Here is a 25,554-nt window from a genome sequence, read left to right on the forward strand (position 1 = left end):
ACTCCTTTATTTATATGTTTTATTTATATGTTTATTCAGTGATCCGCTTAATTATCTAAGTACTGTGTAATAGCTGTGTGATTCATATTTGTATTTAGAATATATGAAGTGATTTTTATTACAGAAAATAATAGCGATTCTGAAAGGAAGCAAAACAGATCTTTGTCTTTGTTGGAATAAAGTACTAGTTTACATAAAATAAGAATATATGTCCGTGCTGATGGTATAGGTATATAGGTATATGTTTATGCAGTTTCATGGTTTTATGAAACGTTTATTGTATATCAATTACAATACATTAATAACGTTAATTAAATATAAATGACTTAATATTTATCCTGATGATGATGATAATAATATAAAACACACTTATACTACGACATAATATTAATAATAAAAGGACATTGCATATAGGGTACTAACCTATAACTCTCCTTTATTTATTGAAAATAGTATTAAGTCTGAACAAGGGAAATATACTGTCATAGGAAACCTTTTAGTAAACACGTATTTTAATAAAAGTCAGACTATAATGTTTTTAGATCTACATATATGTAACCTGCAGTACAGAAAGTCTTTCTTCCATGATACTCATAAGAGAGATCATTTATGTGTGTGTCAGGGACAGAAATACGTTGTTACTGTGCAACAAAGTGACAGTAATAGGGGCTACCCTAACCTTGCTGTACCCATGATGCTCTTTGCTAGGTCTGCACCTCTTGGTTTCTGCTGTAATAAAATAATCTATAGACTTGTGTTTTTGCTACTGTCCCAGACCTTGTGCCAACCTCTGTAAGGTAATTTTGGGGAACTACAACACCCAGTATACCCTGCCAATCGCTTATCGCAGAACTATAAGTCTATGCATGTTCTACCACTCTCTGATAACCTTTAAGCAGTGCACGGTTGGCCTGTTTGTGGGAATACTGGGTGTCGTAGTTCCACAATAGCAGGAGAGCCGTAGGCTTCACCTGTCTATTATGCCCACTCATGCCAGCATGGGTAATGAGGATTTGAGGAGACCAAGGAGGAAATGAGGGGTAGCAGAGACCTCTGGATAACAAGTCACTTGGCCGCCTGGCTCTTGTTTTGTAGCTGAAAACTTTTCCCGATTTGACAGGTGAAGATAAGGGAATGACTACAAGTTTAGTTATCAGCGAATGATCACTCCAAGGGAGTAATTGACCCTAAATATTAGTGATGTCAAAGCGATCACTGTGTGGAGTAATAATAAGGTTACACAAGCCAAGGGACAGGCCTGATGTAATCACCGGGATTGATATAATCAGCATTATCGGGCACTATATAAGAAGAAGCTTTTATTATAACTTAAATTCAGCAGGAATTTGTGCTAAGAAATAATATAAGAAATAATATATAAAACATCTATCTATCCATCGATCTATAGATCTATCTATCCATCGATCTATAAATCATCTATCTATCTATCTATCTATCTATCTATCTATCTATCTATCTATCTATCTATCTATCTATCTATCTATCCCCTTATTCAGCCCACTGTTAGCACACTGAGGCACGAGACGCTGTAGAGCCGCCTGATATACTGTAATTCTAATGTTTATCACTGTTCATTCTACTGTAAATGGAATCTGAAATCATTGTAAAATAACTGTTTCACATGTCTGTCCTTCTGGCCTTTGCCCTCTTTCCTCTCATATGTCCATACCCTGGAGTATTATTAATTAAGAGTACGTAATAAGCACTAGCCTATCAGATAGATCAGTGGTTCATTAGCCATTTGCTGTCTGCAAATTAGCTTATTTACTCATTTATTTTATTTATTGATAATTTATTCTTTATACCAATGAAGAATTAATGATATTAAATATAGAAATAAGGGCACTAGTCTTGTATAGAATGAAACTAGTGCAGCATTATTAATAAGGGCTTAGCTTCTGAAAGTACATGTATTTTGCAGAGCAGGTCTTGTGCGTATATATTATATAGCGTCAATTATTTGGCTACCGAGCCATAGGTTAGATTCCCCTGACATGGGATTGGCCAGAGGTGGGGATTCAAACAGAGGGGACAGGACAGGTTTATCTAGAGCTCCCAATATTTTACTTGTCCACAATTTAATAAACAACTAAATAAAAGTTATTAATATAAAAATAAATAAGGACTCAAAAGAAGGCCTTAAAAACGTGTGTGTTTAAAAATGTGTCACTCTAGCTGCAGAGCTAGCCATAGATTGATACATATGCACATTTTGCCGGCTAAATTAGTTATAAATGACCCTCAATTAATTACTGAGTCATGAACAAAGTCTGACCACCTCTGCCCCACGTGGGATAGGAAGGTGACAGATTCCATTTTTACCTATCAGATTCTCCTGTAGTGAGGGATCATGACAGTGTGACGGCTCTGGGTGGTTACAGCCAGGTGTCTGCTGTCAGTTTGGTGACAAAGAAATCACTGACTGATAATGTGATATGAGTGTGATAAGGCTATATCATCTCTCTCTCTCTCTCTCTCTCTCTCTCTCTCTCTCTCTCTCTCTCTCTCTCTATTTCTATCAATCAATCAATTATATATATATATATATATATATATACACACGCAGTGTATATATATATATATATATATATATATATATACATACACACACACACACACACACACACATCTAACTATCTATCCATCTATCTATCTATCTATCTATCTATCTACCTACCTACCTATATATTTGCGTATGCATGTATATATATATATATATATATATATATATATATATATAATATATATGCATACACATCTATAAACACGTATATAAATTATTTGAAACCTATTGTATGTATATATCAATAGTCTATTGTGTGTGTTCATCAATATGTCCATTTGTTTAATATCTATGTGCACACAATGGCATCTCATACAATCATGTGTGTACATCATACTGGTGTGTACATGTGTTCTCTATACTATTCATTTGAACAGTCACGTGTGTGTGTGTTTGAGTGTGTGTGTGTGCGTGTGTGTGTGTGTGTGTGTGTACACAGTGTCTTTCTCACACACTCGTTTATCTCAGTCTCCCCGGCTCTTCCTCAGACTGCTCGGAGTATTTTTCAGAGTGACTGGGGAATCTGCCCCCTGCACCCCTCCCAGGGTCTGTCATTTGTCAGCCCCGTGTGATAGATCTGCATTGTACGAGCTCCCCAGAATGTGTCCGATCCCTGAGCTGTGAGCCATGAGCTCTCCATCAGCCCCAGCCTGCCTGTCGCCAGCAGTCAGCATGGAAAACTATGTGATTGAGTTCAGGAAAGTTTCCAAGCCCCCTCCTCCTTTTATCATCTTACAATAACACTGAACTAATCATTTAATGTCCGGCTCCGGGAAGACCTCTGGGGAAAGGCAAGCCTTGCCGTCAAAGGGTTAATTTGACTGAGGTTTCCAGAGAAAGCTGCAAAGGGTTAAATGACTGCATGTCACAAACCAGCACCCCAACCCCTCTACAAACCCTCCACTGCACTGGTAGGGACTGGGAGCTATGCATCACTCGCACCAATTAATACCTGTTAATGTGCAGAGAGCTTGGCAGCACTGATCGTTTTTATGTTACACAGAGAAAATATTGTAGATCTATACATTAAAGTCAGGTCACAGAAGGCTCAACCAAATACTGATTACAGCGTTTAACATTAGCTGGAGTGCAACTGAAATGTGACAGAGAATATAAATGCCGGTGTAGGGGAGAAGGTCAGATCAGAAAGAAAACATTTATTAAACTGGTACCTGGTGACACATTACAATTATGTCACTTGTTGGCTGCTCATTTCAAGCAGGTCCTGGGCTTCCAGTTGTATTCACCAGTCATATAATGATCCATCACCAGCATTTAATCCTGAACAGTATTCTGCAGTCAAGCTGTAACAAATAACATTCATTTTCCAGCAGCAAATTGTGTTATGTTCCCTGGGGCAGTATTGGGGAGGACTGGACATGACTCTGGTCCCTGAGTCTTTCTTGTCACCATAGTCCCATAATGATATTCTGAATCAAACTTTAAAATGACTTTTTGTGTCACAGTACAGTTATTTATCACTTTTAAAACCACAGCAAAAATGCTGTTCGCGGTCACTGGCTGGCGTACAGGGCCGTCCCATTTAAAAGGGCAGTTTGTGGGATTCCATGATGTATTAATCATATTCTCATATTTTGGCAGAAAGCTAAATAATTGACTATACATTGTATATATAGTGATTTACAAAGTTTGGTATTCTCTACGTTTAACATCCTTACTTTTTAAGTACATGGTGAATAATTATTGCAAAATTTTTCCCTCACGGTAAACAAATAAATATATATATATGTATGTATGTATGTATGTGTGTGTGTGTGTGTGTGTGTGTGTGTGTGTGTGTGTGTGTTTTTCAATAATATATAAATACATATATACCCTGGCAAGATGAGGGGAAGTTATTTGAGCAACTGGCCAAATAAGCTTCATGTTTGTATTTTAAGAATCATTTGCCCAAAGCTTTTATTTTGGCTTAAAATTTGATCTTAACCCTTTGAGTGCCAAGTGAATTTGTCAAAATAAGTGGGAAAATTGCCAAGCACACATTTTTTTCCCCATCATGACGTCCTTTAATGTTCACCTCATATAGGAAATCTATTCTATTTTTACACATTTATTATTTGAATTTCTATAACAAATGTAAGCGACGCTGGCATTTGCAGCGGACATTTTGAACATCTCTCACAGAGATGTTGGCACTCAAAGGGTTAACATGTTTGGACACTTTAGACTAAAGCTATATTGCCAGTTGTAATTGTGCACTTAAATTGTGCACTTCATTTTGTTACACAATGTAAAAGTGCCCATACACTAGTAAGATTTATCTTCAGGTCTGGCTGGTTGGAACAAAAACATGGTTATGGATGAGTGACAGTTTGTCAGTTTTTCAGCATTTCCAAGCAAATGGTCAACTGTCATTTGCTCTCATCCATAACCATGTTTTTGTTCCAACCAGCCAGATCTGAAGATAAATCTGCGTGTGTATGGCCACCTTAACAATACTTTGAATTCTGTAAATAAAACAGGAAGCTGTGAGGCATGGTACTCAAAAAGCTTCATATTTATAATCCATATCCAAGCATTCTGATGAATGTTCGCTCCTTTGACTGATGTAAATATAACATTGTGGGTGAGATTTAATAGGGTGAGAGATTTGGTAAGAAATCTCCAGTTTTTTTAAAGCGGCAATCATTTACACTGCAAAATCAAACTGGTTTTGCAGTGTAAATGATTGCCGCTTTAAAAAAAACTGGAGATTTCTCACCAAATCTCTCACTTTCTGAATCTCTATTAAATCTCACCCTGTATGTCACAGACAGCTCATAAGTGTATTATCTGCATGCAAATCTTAAAACCAATAGTGGGGATCCTATTATTTACAACAGGCACAGTTAAAAAACTTTTCATAGGTATATCATTTAAAAGAAATTATAAATTTTCACTGTGATCATTGTCAATTTTTAGTACTGTATTCAATATGATTATGTTAAACCTTTGGAGTGCTAACGTTGCTTTCAGCGATCCTCAATATATCTGCTAAAAATGGCAGCGTTGCTCACAGCGACTGTTCTTTTAGTATAAATAAATACAAATACAGCCAGGTTAATTCATTGAATTAATTGAAGCCCAGTCAAATGTTGCACCCAAAAAAGAATGGTTGCTGTGGTATTTTTTAGTGAAGATTTTGAGGACCTGTCACAGCAACGTTGGCACTCAAAGGGATAACATAATCATATAATCAAAGGGTTAATACTTTTCATTATATATATTTCATTTTATTCTAGATTGAAATTTCCTCGGCAGACCTGTATAGTACTGACAATATGAAAGGTTTGATAAGGTCCTAGAGTGGACATACCAACTTCTAACAGTCATTGTAACGGCTTCTCTGCAGAATATCTTGAAGAATTCCATGGGGAGGGGAGAGAATGTGTCAACTGTGGGGCGATGTCCACCCCACTGTGGAGACGAGATGGCACTGGACACTACCTGTGTAATGCCTGTGGACTGTACCATAAAATGAATGGAATGAACAGGCCACTCATCAAACCACAGAAAAGACTGGTAAGATGCCTTCTTCCATTTTTACATACATCATACAGACACTGGTTCAATCATACAGATACAGGTTTTATCATACAGACACAGGTTCTATCATACACAGTGGCGTAACTATAGCCCCGCAGCCCCCGCGGTGGCGGGGACGCGCTGAGGGGCTGTGGGCGCCGATCTGCAGGGCTATAGTTACAACTATGTTTAACAACCCCTCCCGTTGCATTCAGGGTCCCGACTCCCGGCCGCAGCGCAGATCTTGCTGCAGTACTTCTAATGAAAAATAACTATCAGAAAATGGCTGCCCCCTAACAGCAGACAGTTTTTTGGGATGCTAGAGGAGGAGCGGGCCTCCTCTAGCATCCTTAAAAACTGTCTGCTGTTAGGGGGCAGCCATTTTCTGATGGTCATTATAGAACTGCAGGAGGAGACGGAGCCAGCTGTGGGACCCTGAATGCGGCGGCGGCACGCGGAGGGGTAAGGGGGGTTTTAACTTAACTTGGGAAGGTGGGTGGGAGGGGTAGGGGGGGCGGCGCTGCCGATATCGGCGGGGGGGGGCGCATAAATTCTAGCTACGCCGCTGATCATACAGACACAGGTTCTATCATACAGACACAGGTTCTATCATACAGACACAGGGCTCGGCTCAGACCTTTTAGCAAGGCTACAATTTTTGCAGATGGACAAAACCATGCTGCACAGCAGGTGGGGCAGATGTAACATGTTCAGAGTGAGTTAGATTTAGCTAAGGTGTGTTCAAACTGAAATCTAAATTGCAGTGTAAAAATAAAGCAGCCAGTATTTACCCTGCCCAGAAATAAATGAACTCACACAAATCTAACTCTCTCTGCTCCTGCAGTGCAGCATGGTTTTGTCCACCTGCAAAAATTGCAGTCTTGCTAACAGGTCTGGACGTGGTCATCAGGTCTAGAAGCATTAGGTCGACAGTCACTAGGTCTACACATGAAATAGGTTGACATGATCATTATGTTGACATAAGCATTAGGTTGACATAAAAAAGTTTAACAGGAGTTTTTCATGTTTTTTCTTCTTCAAAAAAGGTGTTTTTTTTCATACTTTAGTATCCAAGTGGAAATAGTGAGAATGAGATATTCTTGTATTTATAGAGAAGTTAATAGTTGCATTGGGATTCCAACAAAACCTTCAACCTTGGCTTCCTTACACTTGTGACTAGAATCCCCATAGCCTTGGCTGCAATAAGATGAACTATTGCTATTAATAGTTTTCTCTAATCCTGATATGAGCAGTAGAGTGTGTGAGTGTCTTCTGTTGGGGGTGCAAGCACTTGTATATAGAGCTTCATTACTGGCCACATATAGGTAATTCCATTGGTTGGCTCCGATCAGCAAAATCTTGTCTGTGTGGCAAATTAGCATAGATTGCGCATATATAGTCATTCATCAGCTGTCTGACTGACGCGATCACAGGACCCCATGCTGTTTGCTCAGCTAATGATTTCACAAACATGCAGGTATTGCTAAATTGGATTTAACAACATGCGCTTAATAATCTGATCATCCGTAATTGGATTTTTATCAGGTAAAACAAACATTTTGGTTTTACACACAAAGAAGCATCTCACCAGTTAGAACAACCAAGCTGCCCACCATGGTCTATTTACATGTTGTTATATTATATATATATATATATATATATATATATATATATATATATATATATATATATATATATATATATACAGTGCTTTTTTCAGCAGGAACTCAGTTCCTGAACCTCTTATTAAATATGACATCATCAGGAACTGGGTTCCTGAACCTGTTCTTGGCCAAAATGTACTTCCCATAAGATAAGTTTTTTTTTTATTAAAGTGCCCTGTGAGTGCATTTGCTTCTAAATACAATATATATGTCTCTTTCTCTCTCTTTCTCTCTCTATTTTTTATTTTTTTTATTTCCTTGACCCACTCCCAGAGTTCCTGGACCTATTTTTCCAGAAAAATAGTACTGTATATATATATGAGTATATATATTTATATATATATATATATATAAGTCCAGGTGTACCCAACGGTATATATATATATAAATTGTCATTATAGTACTGATCACCGCACTATGATAAGATAAGATGGTACTTGTTTCCTAGCACGGCCACACCGAGTCGATCGCATCGCATGCGATTTGGTCGCATGCGATGCGATCGACGCGACCGACCCGATTTTGGACCCGATTTTTTCATTGAATGAAATGTAAATCGGGTCCCTGGGACCTGATTTTACTTTGGATTCAATGTTAAATTTTCCCTAGACCCCCAAATTTAAGGACGTAAACCCCACCCCACGATAGACGCCAACCCGAAGCGTGGCGAGCGCAGCGAGCCCGCGAGGGGCGGCGGTGCGCGTCCTCCGACCTTTTCATTCCCCTACTATCCACTAGGGCGTGGAGTGAGAATAGAATAGTGTGGCGAGCGCAGCGAGCCACCGAGCCCGAAGCGTGGCGAGCGCAGCAAGCCCCGCGAGGGGACACGGATACCTGTGAAGCCCGCGAAGGGACGCGTTTACCTGTGAAGGTATCCGCGTCCCCTCGCGGGGCTCGCTGCGCTCGCCACGCTTCGGGCTCGGTGGCTCGCTGCGCTCGCCACACTATTCTATTCTCACTCCACGCCCTAGTGGATAGTAGGGGAATGAAAAGGTCGGAGGACGCGCACCGCCGCCCCTCGCGGGGCTCGCTGCGCTCGCCACGCTTCGGGTTGGCGTCTATCGTGGGGTGACGACTGGGACATCTATAATGTGAAATGGGTCATATTGGCCCATTTCACATTTTTCACATTTTTTTAAAGGTGAGATGGACTTAATCAAGTCCATCTCATCTTGTGCCATTATAATGGCACAAGACCGACGCGATCCTCACGATTTCAATGTTAAAAAATATTTTAACATTGAAGCCTATGGGGAAATCGGGGGCATCGCGTCGGTCGCGTCGGGACCAATGTTAATGGTCCCGACCGACGCGATGCCCCCGATATTGTACCTTTGCCGGCAAAATGGACCTGATTTCAAAGGAAATCGGGTCCATCGTGTGGATCGTGTACCTTAACTTAAAGGTACACGATCCATAAGATTGTGGCCGTGCTAGGAAACAAGTACCGATAAGATAAACATATAGAACATTGGTTACAGTACAGGAACATACTTTAATATATAAATTGTCATTATAGTACTGATCACCGCACTATGATAAGATAAGATAAACATATAGAACATTGGTTACAGTACAGGAACATACTTTAAGATAAGGCAAGATCCCTGCTTAGCGGACTTTACTATCCAATACAAATCTGTATAATTCTCCAGCAATCTTCAGGGATCTTGAGATTCATTTCTTAAAAATGGTTATATTTTGTCGGTAACTTAACGTCTAGAGTGTTCGGTTTCTGGTCATGCTGGTTTTAATGTTAAGAGAGCAGCTTTTGCCTTTAAAGACCAGATGGAGAAAGGTTCTGCAATATTTCTTTTAAACTCCAGTTGCTTTAGATTAACACCAAGCACTCAGATTCTCTGTGAGGTGCTAGATATGAGATCTCCATATAGATTGATTTCTGAGGCTAAAGAGCTTGTTAGAGGCCCCGCTCTAGAGCATACAGCGCTATCTGAAAGGAGTTAGTCATATCCTCTCCAGAGCATTACTGACATTAATATCAGCTTCTGGAGAATCCATCATAAGATAAATATGTGCACGGCAGTACGGCCGTAAACAGTTAAAGAGGGTTGTTGTTAACTCTATTGTAGCTGCAGTTTTATAGACAAAGAGCCTAATTCATGTTTGCACTCAATGCCAATGTTTTTATAACATAGCGATTATGCATTTGAGGCATGTATCTGCCTTCACCTTGGACTATGTACATAGAGTAACATGGTATCAGTGTCGCTACTGCAGTGGCTAGTCTGTATAGCCATAGAAGCCCAGTTTCTGAGGACTTTGCAATGGCACCAGTGGACAGCTATTATTATTATCCTTTATTTATATGGCGCCACAAGGGATCTGCAGCACCCAATTACAGAGTACATAAATGAATAATCAACATGGTACTCTTTACTTAGAAGGGCGCCCACGATTTTGATCGTGGGCATCGTTAGTAAAAAATCTCGGGCATCTCGGGCATTGAATGCACTAAAAAATCGGGTGTGATCAACCGACGAGATGCCCGAGATTTCCCATAGGGAACAATGTTAAATGTCTCAATTGACCCAATTTTCCTGTTCAATGCCTCAATTGACCCGATTTTTCCATAGGAAACAATGTTAAATGGGCCACAGAGGCCAAATAGGCACCCTGAAGTGTACAATGGCCACCCGAATTGTTAACGCCACCCCACGATCAACGTCAACCCGATGCGTGGCGAGTGCAGCGAGCCCGCGAGGGGCGGCGGTACGCGTCCTACGACCTTTTCATACCCCCACTATCCACGTCGGCGTGGAGTTGAGAATAGAAAGTGTGGCGAGCGCAGCGAGCCACCGAGCCCGAAGCGTGGTGAGCGCAGCGAGCCCCGCGAGAGTACGCGGACAGCTGTGAAGCCCGCGAGGGGACGCGGATACCTGTGAAGGTATCCGCGTCCCCTCGCGGGGCTCGCTGCGCTCGCCACGCTTCGGGCTCGGTGGCTCGCTGCGCTCGCCACACTTTCTATTCTCAACTCCACGCCGACGTGGATAGTGGGGGTATGAAAAGGTCGTAGGACGCGTACCGCCGCCCCTCGCGGGCTCGCTGCGCTCGCTGCGCTCGCCACGCTTCGGGTTCACGTTGATCGTGGGGTGGCGTTAACAATTCGCGTGGCCATTATTCACTTCAGGGTGCCTATTTGGCCGCTGTGGCCCATTTAACATTGTTTCCTATGGAAAAATTGGGTCAATTGAGGCATTGAACAGGAAAATCGGGTCAATTGAGACATTTAACATTGTTCCCTATGGGAAATCTCGGAAATCTCGTCTGTCGCATCTCACCTGATTTTTTAGTGCATTCAATGCCCGAGATGGCCGAGATGGGCGCCCTTCTAAGTAAAGAGTACCATCAACATAGTGACTTACAGTTAAAGTACAGGGTGAATGGCATGGCAGAAAACCGCAGGGTTTGGTGGCATCATGAGAGGATTTAAGTAAGAGAAGGAAAAGCACATGAGTAATTGAAGAATTATGGCATGTGCTAAATATAGCATAATAATGTTGTCCACTTGTGTTGTGAGATTAAAGGTTATGCACAGCCAAATAAACAACCATACACAAAACAACAAACATGCCTTCTAGTAAATATACCCTCAAACAAAGGTGAAACTATAGCTGACACAGTTTTTAATGGGAAGACAGGCAGGGACGGTAAGCAATTGCCCACAATTCTGAGAGAGAGTTACATTCGGGTGAGGTATTTTGTTTCTTTGCAGAGTAAATATATTTAGATTTCTGTAGTTATGTAGTAGTTGGGCGCCCCCATGGCGAGCATAGCAAGGCCCGCGAGGGGACGCGGAAAACATGTAAAGTAATCCGTGTAAAAACATGTAAAGTAATCAGTGTCCCCTTGCTTCGGGGTGGCGTGGATAGTGGGGTGGTTTCAGTCTGCGTAACCGGCAGCACATTTTTTTGTTGTAAAAACAACAACGCCTCCTCCTCTTATGTCGACAGGCTGAATAATGACATCTGCTCACCTGCTGCCATGCTGCTGTGGACACTAGTCACTGCAACACTGGGTAGCATCCATCACTGACACTTTTTTACCTCAGAGTGAGGGACCGGGAGCACTTACGCAACATCAGACTGACTACGCTATTTACTTAGCTTAACTTTATTTACAAAGCATAGTTACGGTACTTTATATGCATACATCTGTACTATATGCATAGAAAGTAGTGGGATTGCATCGCACTGATCGCTTGGCCCTTAAACGGGACATGCGATGCGATTTCCTTCCGCAAGCGTACGTATCTAAATTGGGCGCCCGGCTACTACCTAAGTACCTAGACTTCAGTTTGAACACACCTCACCCAAATCTAACTCTCTCTGCACATGTTACATCAGCCCCACCTGCAGTGCACATGGTTTTGTCCATTAAAGAAGGAGTTTGCTTTTGCAAACCCACCTGAATCACCCCCTCTTTACATAACACACATTTATACAGATGAGAAAGAAGCTCTCTGCCCCTAATGTTACTACATGTGTTACATACTTCCACATTATCTTTGATGTCACTGAATAAAAAATAAAATATGTAAAAATAGAATTAACGTATACTGTATAATCCAATCACAAGCAGTGTGCTATTCTGGCAGTTATCATTATTTGCAATTTTCTACTTGTACTCTTTTGGCCACTTTAGAGCACCCTTTCCCTCCTCTATTCTTACCTCCCTAGAGACCTAGGCACATATGGCTTTGTCTGTTTACCCTTGACATGTAGAAAAGTACTAGAAAATAAGATTAAATATGAACTTTTAACATTTCCTCAATAAAATCCTTATTAAGTTACAGCAGGTTTACTGACCATTCCTACTTTTTTGCAATTAAATGATAATAGTATTAGTTGCCAAAATGAACAATTCAATAGCAGTCCATAGGTTGTTACCAGATATTAGTCCTGTCTTGCTGAAACTCTTAATTGGCTAATCCTAAGTGTTATCTTTCAATATTATTCTCCCTAATTATCCAATAATCTTTTTTTATTATATAACAATAACCAATAAAATCATGCTTTGTGTGCCATACATATAATCAACCCATTTAGAAAATTAATTACAAAGAAAAATTCACAGAGCATGGATTATACAGTACACCATTTGTAACAATGCAGGAGTATAACCTTTCGACTGTGAATACTCAAAGTGGATTCTACAGTTTCTTTACCATGCGCATTTCGGCAGCTCAAAAGACTTCATCAGGGATTACTCTCTGGATTGGTACGGAATAGGAACAATTGTGGTGTATCAGAAAGATGTATCATATAAATAGTCCACCAGGCTGATTCAAGGTATAATCAAAGAGATAGAATCTCATGAACATATTAAAAGGACATTGCACCTTCAATTCATGTGCAGTTCCAAGTAAACAAAATAAATAGATGTGTCAGAACAGGTATATAGAAGTGTCCACCAATTCACATGGATGAGAATGAGCTATTTGTTACAAATGTGTATTGTATAAACCAAGCTTTGGTAAAAATAAAAATTAGAATATGTATGGCACATAAAGCCTGACTTGATTTGGTATTGATATATATGCATCTATTTTTTATTTACTTTGATTAATTAGGGAGAATAATAATAAGAATAATAATAATAATATTTTTTTGTCCTAGTATACACTTATGGCTCCCTAAAGGCCCATACACACTGGGTGATTTTTAGCCCAGCGATTTTCCCCCATCATCGCTGTGAATACACAATGGGCAAATATGCTCAGTGTGTATGTACCTTAAGGAAGAATATCCTTTTTCCTTAGGTTAGCAATTAACTCTTGTGCACCCTCCCCGTGGCTTTTTTAGGGTAAATTTTCTCAAGTCTTACTAACAGAAGGCTCATTGAGAAGAATAAGCATTAGTTAATTCCTATAAAATTGGCAAACGATATGAAATGTTTTTGTACATTTACATACACAGATGGAGTGCCGCTCAGCCAGAGCTGAGAATTGCCAGATTCCCTTAGTTGGCGTTCATTGGCGGAGAGGCGCTCCATTTGACAGGGACACGCAAATGTCTCACACACACGTGTGTCCCCGTCAACACCGCACTCTTTCCCTGCCCGTCTCCTCTTCAGGGAGACGGGTAGGGATCGGGAGGTGCTGGGGGGGGGGGACAGGGGGTAGCTGCAGAGGGCAGCAGAGGGCTCTGTTGGAACTGGACGTGCGATCATCTCGTGCACACGCATCCCCTTCCAGTGAATGGCGGTTGCTGGCGATACTGTACCTGCAAGCTTGTGAGCAGTTATTAGCCATTCTTGTTTTTTCAATTTTGTTTCCAATATTTTTTTTCCCTCTGGAATAGATAGATAGATACACAAATCACTCTCTCTCTCTCTCTCTCTCTCTCTCTCTCTCTCTCTCTCTCTCTCTCTCTCTCTCTCTCTCTCTCTCTCTCTCACACTCACACTCACACACACACACACACACACACTTCCTTCCATACATACATACATACATATTTGGCCGCAAACCAGCAAAGATAAAGCAGAAAACTGATATAGCCGCTCATATTTGTCCAAATGTTGCACTATTCATTTTTATGTAAATAAACTGCACAGTTCAAAGTTTGAGACAGAGGTTCTTACAGACAAGGTCAGTAGTTACCAGGGAGATGTGACCGGCCCCTTTCTTTTAAAGTAAACTGAGAGGAAATTAGGAGTAAAATATCGTTCTTCTTCTGTCCTTGACAAGCCCCTGGGCCTTGCAATCGTCCATCACTAGCGTGCAAGATTTAGGGTTTAGGGAGGAACATTTTCAGAGACAATATTTTTGGAAGCAGCTAATGGAGACTCTGCCTTTCTCTGCCTGTCTCCAACCCTGGAACTGCCCACAAATTATGACTTAACCCCTTCGTATGGCAGCTAAGTATTGCAGGTCTTTCAAGATAAAGACTCGCTATAAACATCAAGCTTATTTCACAATAAAATATATTAACTGGCTTTATGCCCCCCAGAACTTGCTGTGAATTACAAAGAATAGTAACAGCATAGAGACATTAGGTGCTGCCTTTAAATGGACAGAAGTTGTTTGGGTAGTACTTTATCTCTCTCCGTATCTCCAAGGTTTGATACATCTCACCCACATAATTAATATTTCAGTGGAGTCTCCATTAAAGCCAAGACAATTCTGCTTATTGGCTGCATGCATTTTAGACTGAAAGTATAGATTGATCTAATAGGATGGGTGTGTTCTCTAACCCCCATCCATACCTCATGTACATTCAATGACATGTCCATTCCTGCTACCCCAGCTCAGAAATCTTTGACCTACTATAGAAGTTTTTTCAGTACTTGTGTATTGTCCGAGTGGCCATTACGTAGTTTACGTAGTGGTGTATTGAGAATACCAATACAGCACTATGCTGGCTACATAAACTAAGTGGCTCTGGAGCCCTAAAAATACACAATGCTTAATATCCCCACTATCCACGTCATACCCCCAGTATCCAGTTCGATGTGGAGTTGATTTTATAAAGTGTGGCGAGCACAGCGAGCCCTGCGAGGGGACACGGATACGCATCCCCTCGCGGGGCTCACCACGCTTCGGGCTTGGTGGCTCGCTATGCTCGCCTCACTTTATAAAATCAACTCCACGCCGACGTGGATAGTATGGGTAAAATGGCTGGTCTATACTTACCCTCCTCCGGCACGGGCACCGCGTCAATCCCCGCTGACTCCCTGCGATCCACGGTAACTCCTCGGCAGTTGTATTCAGTCCCCCTGCTCTGGCACTCGCCACGGATGCTGTACACAATTAGCGTAGTGCCACTGGGGGTGCAGGGAAACCATGTGATGTGCCGCCAGCGGCACTACGCTGAATTATGTACATGATACGCTGCAAGTGCCGGAGCAGGGGGACTGAATGCAACTGCCGGGGAGTCACCGAGGATTGCGGCGAGTCAGCGGGGATCGACGCGGTGCCCGGGCCGGAGGAGGGTAAGTATAAACCACTCAGCCGCCTCCTGTATTATCACGGCGCCGCCTACACTGACAACGTAGCTTAGCCTATGTTGAAAACCTAGCATATCCGGGCACCCTGATAATACACAAGTACCATTTTTTCAGGTAACATTGGCTGTTACAGGGTGAGGAGAAATACCAAAGTTCTAAGTTGGAGGATTGTTATTAAAAAAGTGGATATGTTCTTTACATTTTTGTGCTCTCTCTTTCTATGCAGTCTTCCTCTCGCCGTGCAGGACTGTGTTGTACAAATTGCCACACAACCACTACTACATTATGGAGACGAAACTCTGAGGGAGAACCTGTGTGCAATGCATGCGGCCTTTACATGAAACTTCATGGGGTAAGTGTCCAGGACCACCACAGAATCCAGAAGCCAACTCCCTCAAATGGATAGAGAAAGAACAGTTACCATTCCCCGTATGACTGGATAATGCCACACCTAGACATAGTTAGTGGCAGAACAGTTACCATTCCCCCGTATGACTGGATAATGCCACACCTAGACATAGTTAGTGGTAGAACAGTTACCATTCCCCTGTATGACTGGATAATGCCACACCTAGACATAGTTAGTGGCAGAACAGTTACCATTCCCCCGTATGACTGGATAATGCCTCACCTAGACATAGTTAGTGTCAGCATTGGTATTGGAAGCACTCAAGCACCCACAGACATAGTTCCTATGATGCCAGCAAGAGACAGCAGAATTGCATTTGCACCCAGGCTTATGTGAAACCATGGGCTAGATTTACTAAAACTTCTATAAATGAAAAATAGTGTTGTTGCCTATAGTAACTAGTCATTTGTCTATTGTATCCTAGTAAATTATATACAGAATCTTATTGTTTGCTATAGGCAACACCACCACTTGTCTGTTTTAGAAGAGTTAGTAAATCTACTACATAATGTTAAACCAATGAAAAATGTGTAATACCTAAATTAGCATCAGTAACAGAAATGAATTTCCAAGGTCTGTTATTATTAAGAACACTAGTGCGCATGAAAGGGTGGAGGTCCCATGTACACAAATCATGCCACCCTAGGATATGACATTTTGATGTCACCCCCTTTAGATGGTATCATCTTATTCAGCCCTTATCTACCTAGTGACACTAGAGATATATATGACTAACAACATCTAATCCCTGATCTAAACGTGTAACTGCTCTCCTGCATCTCCTACTTAGATTAACTAGAGCAGTCCCCACTTAAGTCAGGATTGCTTTAATAAAAAATCTAATGGTGTCTATATTTCTTTAGGTTCCTCGTCCATTAGCGATGAAGAAAGAAAGTATTCAAACTCGAAAAAGGAAGCCCAAAAGTGTTAAAGGGAAAACTACCACAGGTAAACCATGATTAACCCTTCAGAGTGATTGTAATCCCAAACATTTATCAAATCTTGGGGAGAGATAACGTGAAGAGAGATAAAGTACCACCCAACCAGCTCCTTACTTTCATTTTGAGGCGCTGGGCAGTAGAGGCGCTCTCCCTGCTCTACATCCCATGCAGTCCTCTATGGCTGCCGGCTGCACCTGTCACACTGCATGACAGGCGGCAGGAGCGCCGGCAGCACAAAGCTCCCTCCCGGCTCCTAACCCCAGTGACGGAGGAGATGGAGCTACTCAGAACAGAGAGGACGGAGCTACAGGGGAGCAAGACTGATGGAAAAGGAAGCAGGAGAGGATGAGCTGCAACTAGATTGCGTAAAGTGTGAGCGTACTACTGTCAGCAACTGGTTGGGGCATATGTATAGGCAGCACTACTACTGTTGGCAACTGGTGTGGGCATGTGTATATAGGCAGCTCTACTACTGTCGGCAACTGGTCTGGGCATTCTGTATAAGCAGCGCTACTACTGTTGGCAACTGTGAGCATGTGTTTAGGCTGCGCTACTATTGTCGGCAACTGGTCTGGGTGTTATGTATAAGCAGCACTACTACTGTCGGCAACTGTGGGCATTATATATATATATATATATATATATATATGGAAAAGAAACAAGAAGGAGCGCACACATGAGCAAGCATATATCAGTCTTTTACAAAAAAATTATAAAAGCTCACATACATCTCAGAAAAGATTCATCAGCATGGAACAAAACCGCATCGCACAGACACCGCCAGAACTTCAGTGAGCCCGCAGGATGGTTTAGCGGCAGCGTCTCCACAATGTTCGCACAAGACGGGACCTGGACACAGTACGTCAGGAAGCCACACACCAACGCGTTTCTTCATCATGGACTTTGTCAGGAGGAATCTTTTCTGAGATGTATGTGAGCTTTTATAATTTTTTCGTAAAAGACTGATATATGCTTGCTCATTTGTGCGCTCCTTCTTGTTTCTTTTCCACATGATCTTGCTGGGTGTTGGGCAAACCCTATCTGGAGTTGAGCTGCACCTGATTATTATCTACTAAAAATCGGGATGGACTATTGATGAAATTGGACTTTGCGCAAAGTGGAATATTGTATATATATATATATATATTATATAAGTAGCGCTACTACTGTCGGTAACTGTGGACATTATCTATATATAAGCAGCACTACCGGTACTACTATCGCAACTGTGGGCATTATGTATAATCAGCGCTACTACTGTGGGTATATGAAGGAGTACTCAAGACATTACGTGTATCATAATATGTGTCTTGTCATTTGGGTATTACAGCGTGCGGCATATTGTGTAAGGGGCATTACGATGTGTGGTACAATGTATAATGTGCATTACTGTGTGTAGTATAATGTGTAATAGGCATTATGGTATGTAGCTTAATGTTTTATGGGCATTACGGTGTTATTGGTACTTCTATATGCCCACCCCCCTTCCCCATGAAGCCATGCTCCTACAATTTTGACTGTGGTGGTGGGGCAGTCACCAATTCACTTTCTGGCACAGAGACCAAAATGGCTAGTTACGGCACTGGTACTGTGTAATGTGAATATGATTGTGCTACTGTGTGGTGTAATTTGATATGGTAGTACTATTGTGTTGGCATGCCCCTTCCTTGTGAGACCACACATCTTACTGTCGATGAGCGCTGTCTCTTTCTAAAGTATGAGAGGGTGCAAATTTATAGTTTGCAGGAGGGTGCCAAACACCCTAGCACCGGCCCTGAGTATGGCAAGTGTCCACTGGGGGTGTTGCCAACCACCGCAGAGGCTTTGAAAACGATTAGAGAGTGCATGGTCTATGCCCTTTCATAAATGTATATAGCAAATACTGCTAATGTATGCATGATAATGTAGCATATTAAAAACAGCAATGCACTACAGAAAATACACTATAATCCTGTGCAGTATAAGGTAGCATTACAGGGGTTAAAGTGAGGGGGAACGGGTTGGAACTGAGTTCCACCACCTCTAATGATGAGGTGAAACATTTAACCTCCATATTGGCCCTGCACAATAATACCACTTTTACACCAAAACGCCGGGTCGCACCCGGCTTTTTTAGACCCAGGTTCAAGCCGGGTGCGACCCGGCGTTTAGTGCCATTTACACCGGCGGACAGCCCGACCCGCACCCGCAAGCCCCCCCCCCCGAGCTTGGAGATAACAGCGCGATGTCATCTCCAAGCGCCAATCACCGCCGCCGCCGGACCGGAACGCTGCTGGGGGCAGCCCAGCACTAAGGTAAGCTGCTAGGCTGCCCCCAGTCCCCGCACACACTCCCCCTGCCGTTGCACAGGAGGTGAATGGATGCCGCACACAGGCATCCGTTCACCTCTCTCCCCCGCTGCCGCTGCTGTCTGCAGGGTATAGCAGACAGCAGCGCCGGCTGTCAGTGTCAGGCTGACAACCCGTCCAACATCCGACCCGGCGTTCCCATTTACACCGCCCTCTACCCAGGTCCTAGCCGTGTTCTACCCAGGTCAGGACCTGGGTAGAAGTCCCGTGTAAAGGGACACGGCGTTAGGGATTTACACCGCCGAAGATCCGGGTCTGACCCGCCGCTGAACCAGATTTTTCGGCGGTGTAAAAGGGGTATAATTTTCGCAGAAAAGTATTCTAGTTTGCAGGGGGAGAGCCAAAAACCCTACAACTGGCCCTGTTTCTTTCTAATTGGGATGGGGGGGGGGGGGGGCGTGGTAAGGTGGCATAGAGAAATGAGTTCCCCCACCTCTACAAGACCACTTGCATTTCCCCCATCTAGTAACATATAATTCATGTGCACTGGAACCTGATCCCTGAGGAGGAGGTGGGCCCCCAGACAGTGGGATCCACAGGGAGGTTTCACCCTGTGCCTCCATTGGCCAGTCCAACTCTGCTTGTAAATCATGGTTGGGTTGAAATTATCTGGGTCATACTTACCTATTTTGGGGGAGTCTCCCAGATCGCAGAGAGAGTTGGCTAGACTGTTATTGTGACGTGTGCAGACTGGGGCCTTGCTGATGTGATTTATGCTCAATCACATACTTACTGAACCTCTTTCAATGCAACAAATGCCAACTTTGTATACTTAGGGCCAGGCCATGATGATACAAATATTTACCTTTATGGTAGAGCCGGCCCTGATTAGAAGGCATCAATAATAATAATAAAATAATAATAAGTAGAAGATGTTTCAAATCTGCTGCTTGAATTGTTCCTATAGTGGGAAATTTGTTGACTTAATTTGTGTTTAAAATGTTTTTGACCCTCACATTAATAATGCTATTGTGTCATTTTTTGCAGGGTCAAGCACATCAGCCACTAATTCTCCCTCATCAGTTACAACAGACACCACTCCGGTATTAAAAACAGAGCCCGTACTATCTGTACAATACCCCGGGCAGAGCTCCCAGGTAAGATGATCCAAACCCTCAGGAGCTGGAATTACAATTATTCTACATCCAGGTTCAACACACATTTTTATAACCTGCCTTCTTGTAATAACCAAATAAATGTTACCTACAGCTGGGGTTTAGGAGCTGCCACAATATAACAAGAAACAAAACAAGATTATTTATGACTGTGGCAAGTCATAAGTTCATTTTAATATATTTTTGTTATTAAAAAAAAACTCTACAGAACCATAAATATAGAAGTATTGTAACGTAAAAATAATGAGCTTGGATCTGAGTTGGTTGCAAGTCCAAAAGCGGACATTGCTTGCTACTATCAGTAGACTGAGCATGTCCATGAGACGGTTTTTTCTGGGTGTCAACTGGAAGGTTATTGCATGGGCGCACAGAACAGCGGTGTCTAAAAGTATGGCCATGGGAGTGTAGTTCGTCTTCTGTGCTTGTTTTAAGCGTGCATCTGGAGGTGCAATAACAGCATTTGGTTGATGCTTAGCCCTTAGCATGGGGTGGGTGTAAGTGCGGTACTTGTTTCCTAGCACGGCCACACCGATTTGTATCGGGGTGATCGTGTCGGAAAAATCGCGGCGGTCGCATCGCATGCGACCAAATCGCATGCGATGCGACCGACGCAATCAACCCGATTTTTACATTGAATCAAATGTGAATCGGGCCCGTGGGACCCTATTTTACATTGGATTCAATGTAAAGTATTCCCCAGACCCCCAATTTTACCCCCTCAACGGCACCCCACGATTGATGCCAACCCGAAGCATGGCGAGTGCAGCGATAGTAGGGGTATGAAAAGGTCGGAGGACGCGCACCGCCGCCCCTCGCATGCTTCGGGTTGGCGTCAATCGTGGGGTGCCGCTCACAATGGGGTTGCGTAACTTTTTAACCATGACGGGGCCATATACAATGTGAAATGGGTCATATTGGCCCATTTCACATTGTTTCCTATGTAAAATGGACTTAATCAAGTCCATCTCATCTTGTGCCATTATAATGGCACAAGACCGACGCGATGCTCCCGATTTCAATGTTAAAAATATTTTAACATTGAAGCCTATGGAAAAATCGCGTCGGGGGCCATGTTAATGCACGCGACCGACGCGATGCCCCCGATTTTGCCTTTGGCAAAATGGACCTGATTTCAAAGGAAATCGGGTCCATCGCGTCCATCGTGTACCTTAACTTTAAGGTACACGATGGACGCGATTGTGGCCGTGCTAGGAAACAAGTACCGTAAGTGCTGTGGATGGAACAGTGGGTGGGGCAATGTAAGAAAAGGGTGTAGATCATTAGGTCACCAGCATGTTGGTCGACAGTCATTAAGTCGACACTATTCGGCTGACCTAATTAACTCCATTCGCAACTCACTCACTGATTTACCCAGTGTGTGCAGTTTGTATGTAAACCAGAACCTACTTGGCCTCTGCGATAGAAACAGCTGACATCACACATCTTCCCTGAAAAAAGCATGGGCACGTCTGCATTTTCCCTGACACTCCTAGAAAATGACCAGTTACCACCCCCAAATGCTTCCTGTCAGTCAACTTGTGAACGGTTAGCAATTAAAAAAGAAGCCGGATTTTATCACAGGATGGCCTTTAGCATGTACGATATGATGCGTATTCATGGGCAGTCGATCGATAATTGTCCAGGCTACAAATTCAAAGCCCAGCTATGCGTTCTGAATAACCCCCAGAATCAGGACCATTTGCACAAACAAACAAAAAATATTCTGCTTTATGTGTACTGTCAGGAATAAAGGCTGATCCCAAAAGATTCCTTACCAAGAGTCCAGAATTCTATCCCTTTAGGGCCCTTAATGTAATGCACATAACTGTCCATTGCATTATGAATTAATTAACTTTTTATGATCAATTTTGAACTCACTTTACAGTAAAAGAACCATTCTGCATGGGTAATGATTCTTCACCAACACACCAGTGATGCTTCTTCTTATACTGTGCCACTTACACAACATGAAATTCCCTTAAACGTGAAGTTGGCTAAGTTGGAAAATATGGAAATTGTATCTGGTGATAGTAGCAGCACCCAAGTTACCAACGTAGAATGAACATGCTCTTTTTAATATAATCAGTCCAGAGCATGTTTTTAGTACCACCTGTCAGATAGAAATGATTCTTCTAAATGCCATTTTTGGACTACACCAACTTTAAAGTCATTGCAAAGATGATCTCATGATTATTATGTTTTGTTTGTAGGGTCAAAGTCAAGGAGACGAACTTGTATCCGGGTCTCATGAGCTAAAATATATTTCTGATGACTATGCCTATAGCTCAACTTCCCTGAGCCAACAGCCCGGTCTCAGCGTTCCTCTTCGTCAGGACTCATGGTGTGCACTAGCTCTTGCCTAACTCTGAAATGTCCTGGAACGCGTAGAGGTCGATGCCTCTACTTGGTATTGTGACTGGACATGTGCGGAGAGGGCACAAAACAATGCTCAAGGAAAAAGAACAAGACTGGCACTTTGACAGTCAGGGACTATGTACAGGAGTCAGGAAATTTCGGAAAGAAGGGTTTGATGCTGGCATTATGGTAATAACAGGTTTTCTTAAAATCCTGAACCTCAGGAATAGAAGGCCACTCTTTCCAAGGAGGATGTAGCATCATGGTTGAAGGAGATCCAAAAGGTGGTGGGACAGGGTCAAGATGACAATCACAGACTATTTGCAATGATTTTCCAGTTTATGTTCTTATGGAAGCCTCTGTATGAAGGAAGAAGGAAATTTGCTACTCATGCCTGATGACTGCTGCAAAATCTTTGATATCTATGACAATCAGAAGAAACTCTGAACTTCAGTTTCAAAGAACTCAAGACTATTAACAGGACAATCCTGGTGGAAGAAATAAAACAATTTGTCGCAGAAACAACCATATTCCATGAAATTTGCCAAAATAGTGATTACTTCCTTTCTTATACCTTAAGTGCAATTAGTTTCACTTTACAATAAAGAGTGATGATACGCCACAGAGAAAAATAATTTTATCTAAATATTAGCACAATTTACAGTGCACTTTTCTTAATGTAAATTACTTTTTATGCTTTTAAATTTATCATGACCGATTTTATAAACTGTCCATTTCAGGCTAAGTCCAGAGAGTCCTTTTGTTTTCTGCAATGTTTTCATTTCATGGTACATATCAGGTAAAATCATGCTGCTCTAAATAAGCTTGAAATGCAGCTATGCAATATGGAAGAAAACTATTCAGCCATATCTATAGGGAAGGCTTCTTTACTGTAAATGTGGTTAATCTGTGACATTCCTTCAGGTGGTGATGAGCAGGGGTGAAGCTTGGTCTTTCACTCAGGGTAAAAACTGATAATTAGTAAAGCACAGTTAGTAATATTTAAATGTAATGTAGCAATACACTTAAGGTGGGCATTTTTGTGTATGCCGAGCGATGATGTCCACAGGTTCTTAAAGTAGGTCCTCAGGACCCGATACGGTGCATGTTTTGTAGGTCTCCTCACTGAATCAAGTGAAATAAATTAGCTCCACCTATGGATCTTTTAAAATGTGTCAGTCGGTAATGAGTCCACCTGTCGGGTAACCTGGAAAACGTGGGGTTTTGAGGAGCGAGTGGGGTTTTGAGGAGCGAGTTTGAGAACTACTGGCTTAGTGTATACACACTGAGCAATTTTCACCCAACCCAGCGACTTTCACAGTGGTGAACCACATTCCACAGTAGGAGACTGTGGAAAGTGGTCCACTCAGCCTGTTAGACAGACCGACGGACGGCGATGATATGGTAGTGAACATCACCGCTCACTGGCCATCACATGCCCATGTCGAGTTTGAGCTCAAAGTAGCTCAAAACAGAAAAACTGAGCTACTTTCAGTTCAGAATCAGCTAGTGTGTATGCAGCTTTACAATTGGAATTTGTCTTCCAGAAATACATGCCCCTCAATCACAGGACAGACATCAGTAAGTAGTGACTTCAATATTAGTCATGTCACTCACAATAGTGCCATATTAGATAATGAAGACTCCAAATTTAATAGCAAAATTATTTAGTTTTTCCTGACTTACATAAACTAGCTGCAGTAACCGGTTCCGCTCAGGAGGAAGTTGGTGATAACAGAAGTTTTGCTATATTTTGGGTGGCGGTGGGGCAGGGTTTATGTAGCTTGCCTAAGATTAACTTTATCACAGTGCACAGTACACGTATGCCATGATGTTCTGATCAGTAGATTTTGAAGCATGTACACCTGTTGCTGCCAACTTGCCGAGAGCAGTGCAGGGGACACCTATAACGGGGAGCCCTGCTTAAATCCCCCTGACAACCGATGGTGATAATACTCAGTCTAAAGTCTGCACAATGGTGAAGAACGGCATCACAATCTGTTTAGTGGCTTTAGAGTTTATCACAATCAGACAAACAACCAATCTTTGTCAAGCAGTAATTTGTTGGCATTAGTACCAGGGGGCAGCCAATGAGGATTGGACATTGGTCTCTAGGTGTTGGTGTGCGAAACGTACGCTTCTAGAATGGAGAAAGTTTCCATGCACACATGCAGTTTGGACTACATTATCAATAATCTGAGTTTTATTCTTCCAAATAATGGTATTGATGATGATGGTAGTGGTTTCAAGTATGTGATAGCATTTTACTGGCTGCCTTTTTTTTACTGAACTTTTGACTAAGTCTTAACACATGTCTAGGGGAAAATATGTTTGGGCAATAGGTGTAGATTTTGGATTTTTGCTATGTATAAATTAGGATAAAAATCAATCCGTTTAGGTTAAATAGTATTCATTTTGCTTGGCCCAAGAGATCTTAAGACCAAGTTAGTTGTGCAACTATCCGTCTTATCCCAGATATGTTTTCATATTTTATCAGCCCTTATCCTAAACTCCTAGCAGAAAGGTTTGTGTATTGGGGTCCCTCTTTCCCAATTGTATTTATGGATAGCTAATACCCCTTTCAGACATACGTGAAAATCCCGGGTTTTTTCACATGAACGCGCCCAAACCCGGGACTAGTGTAT

General features: G+C 42.2%; 1 protein-coding gene across 2 annotated transcripts in view; it reads left to right on the forward strand.

Annotated features, from left to right (window-relative positions):
• The window catches only part of GATA5 (GATA binding protein 5), a 36,297-nt gene extending 12,564 nt beyond the window's left edge, over nucleotides 1-23,733 (forward strand). For both annotated transcript variants that reach the window (XM_083146797.1, XM_083146796.1), the window contains exons 3-7: nucleotides 5,937-6,106; nucleotides 15,968-16,093; nucleotides 17,014-17,098; nucleotides 20,427-20,536; nucleotides 22,765-23,733. In XM_083146797.1, the coding sequence (XP_083002923.1) occupies nucleotides 5,937-6,106; nucleotides 15,968-16,093; nucleotides 17,014-17,098; nucleotides 20,427-20,536; nucleotides 22,765-22,917 (644 nt within the window). In that variant the 3' untranslated portion in view covers nucleotides 22,918-23,733. The remainder of the gene's footprint in view (nucleotides 1-5,936; nucleotides 6,107-15,967; nucleotides 16,094-17,013; nucleotides 17,099-20,426; nucleotides 20,537-22,764) is intronic.
• The last annotated feature ends 1,821 nt before the right edge of the window (nucleotides 23,734-25,554 follow it).

This window comes from Crinia signifera, chromosome 6 (assembly GCF_055691185.1).
Source record: "Crinia signifera chromosome 6, ASM5569118v1, whole genome shotgun sequence".
NCBI lineage: Eukaryota > Metazoa > Chordata > Amphibia > Anura > Myobatrachidae > Crinia > Crinia signifera.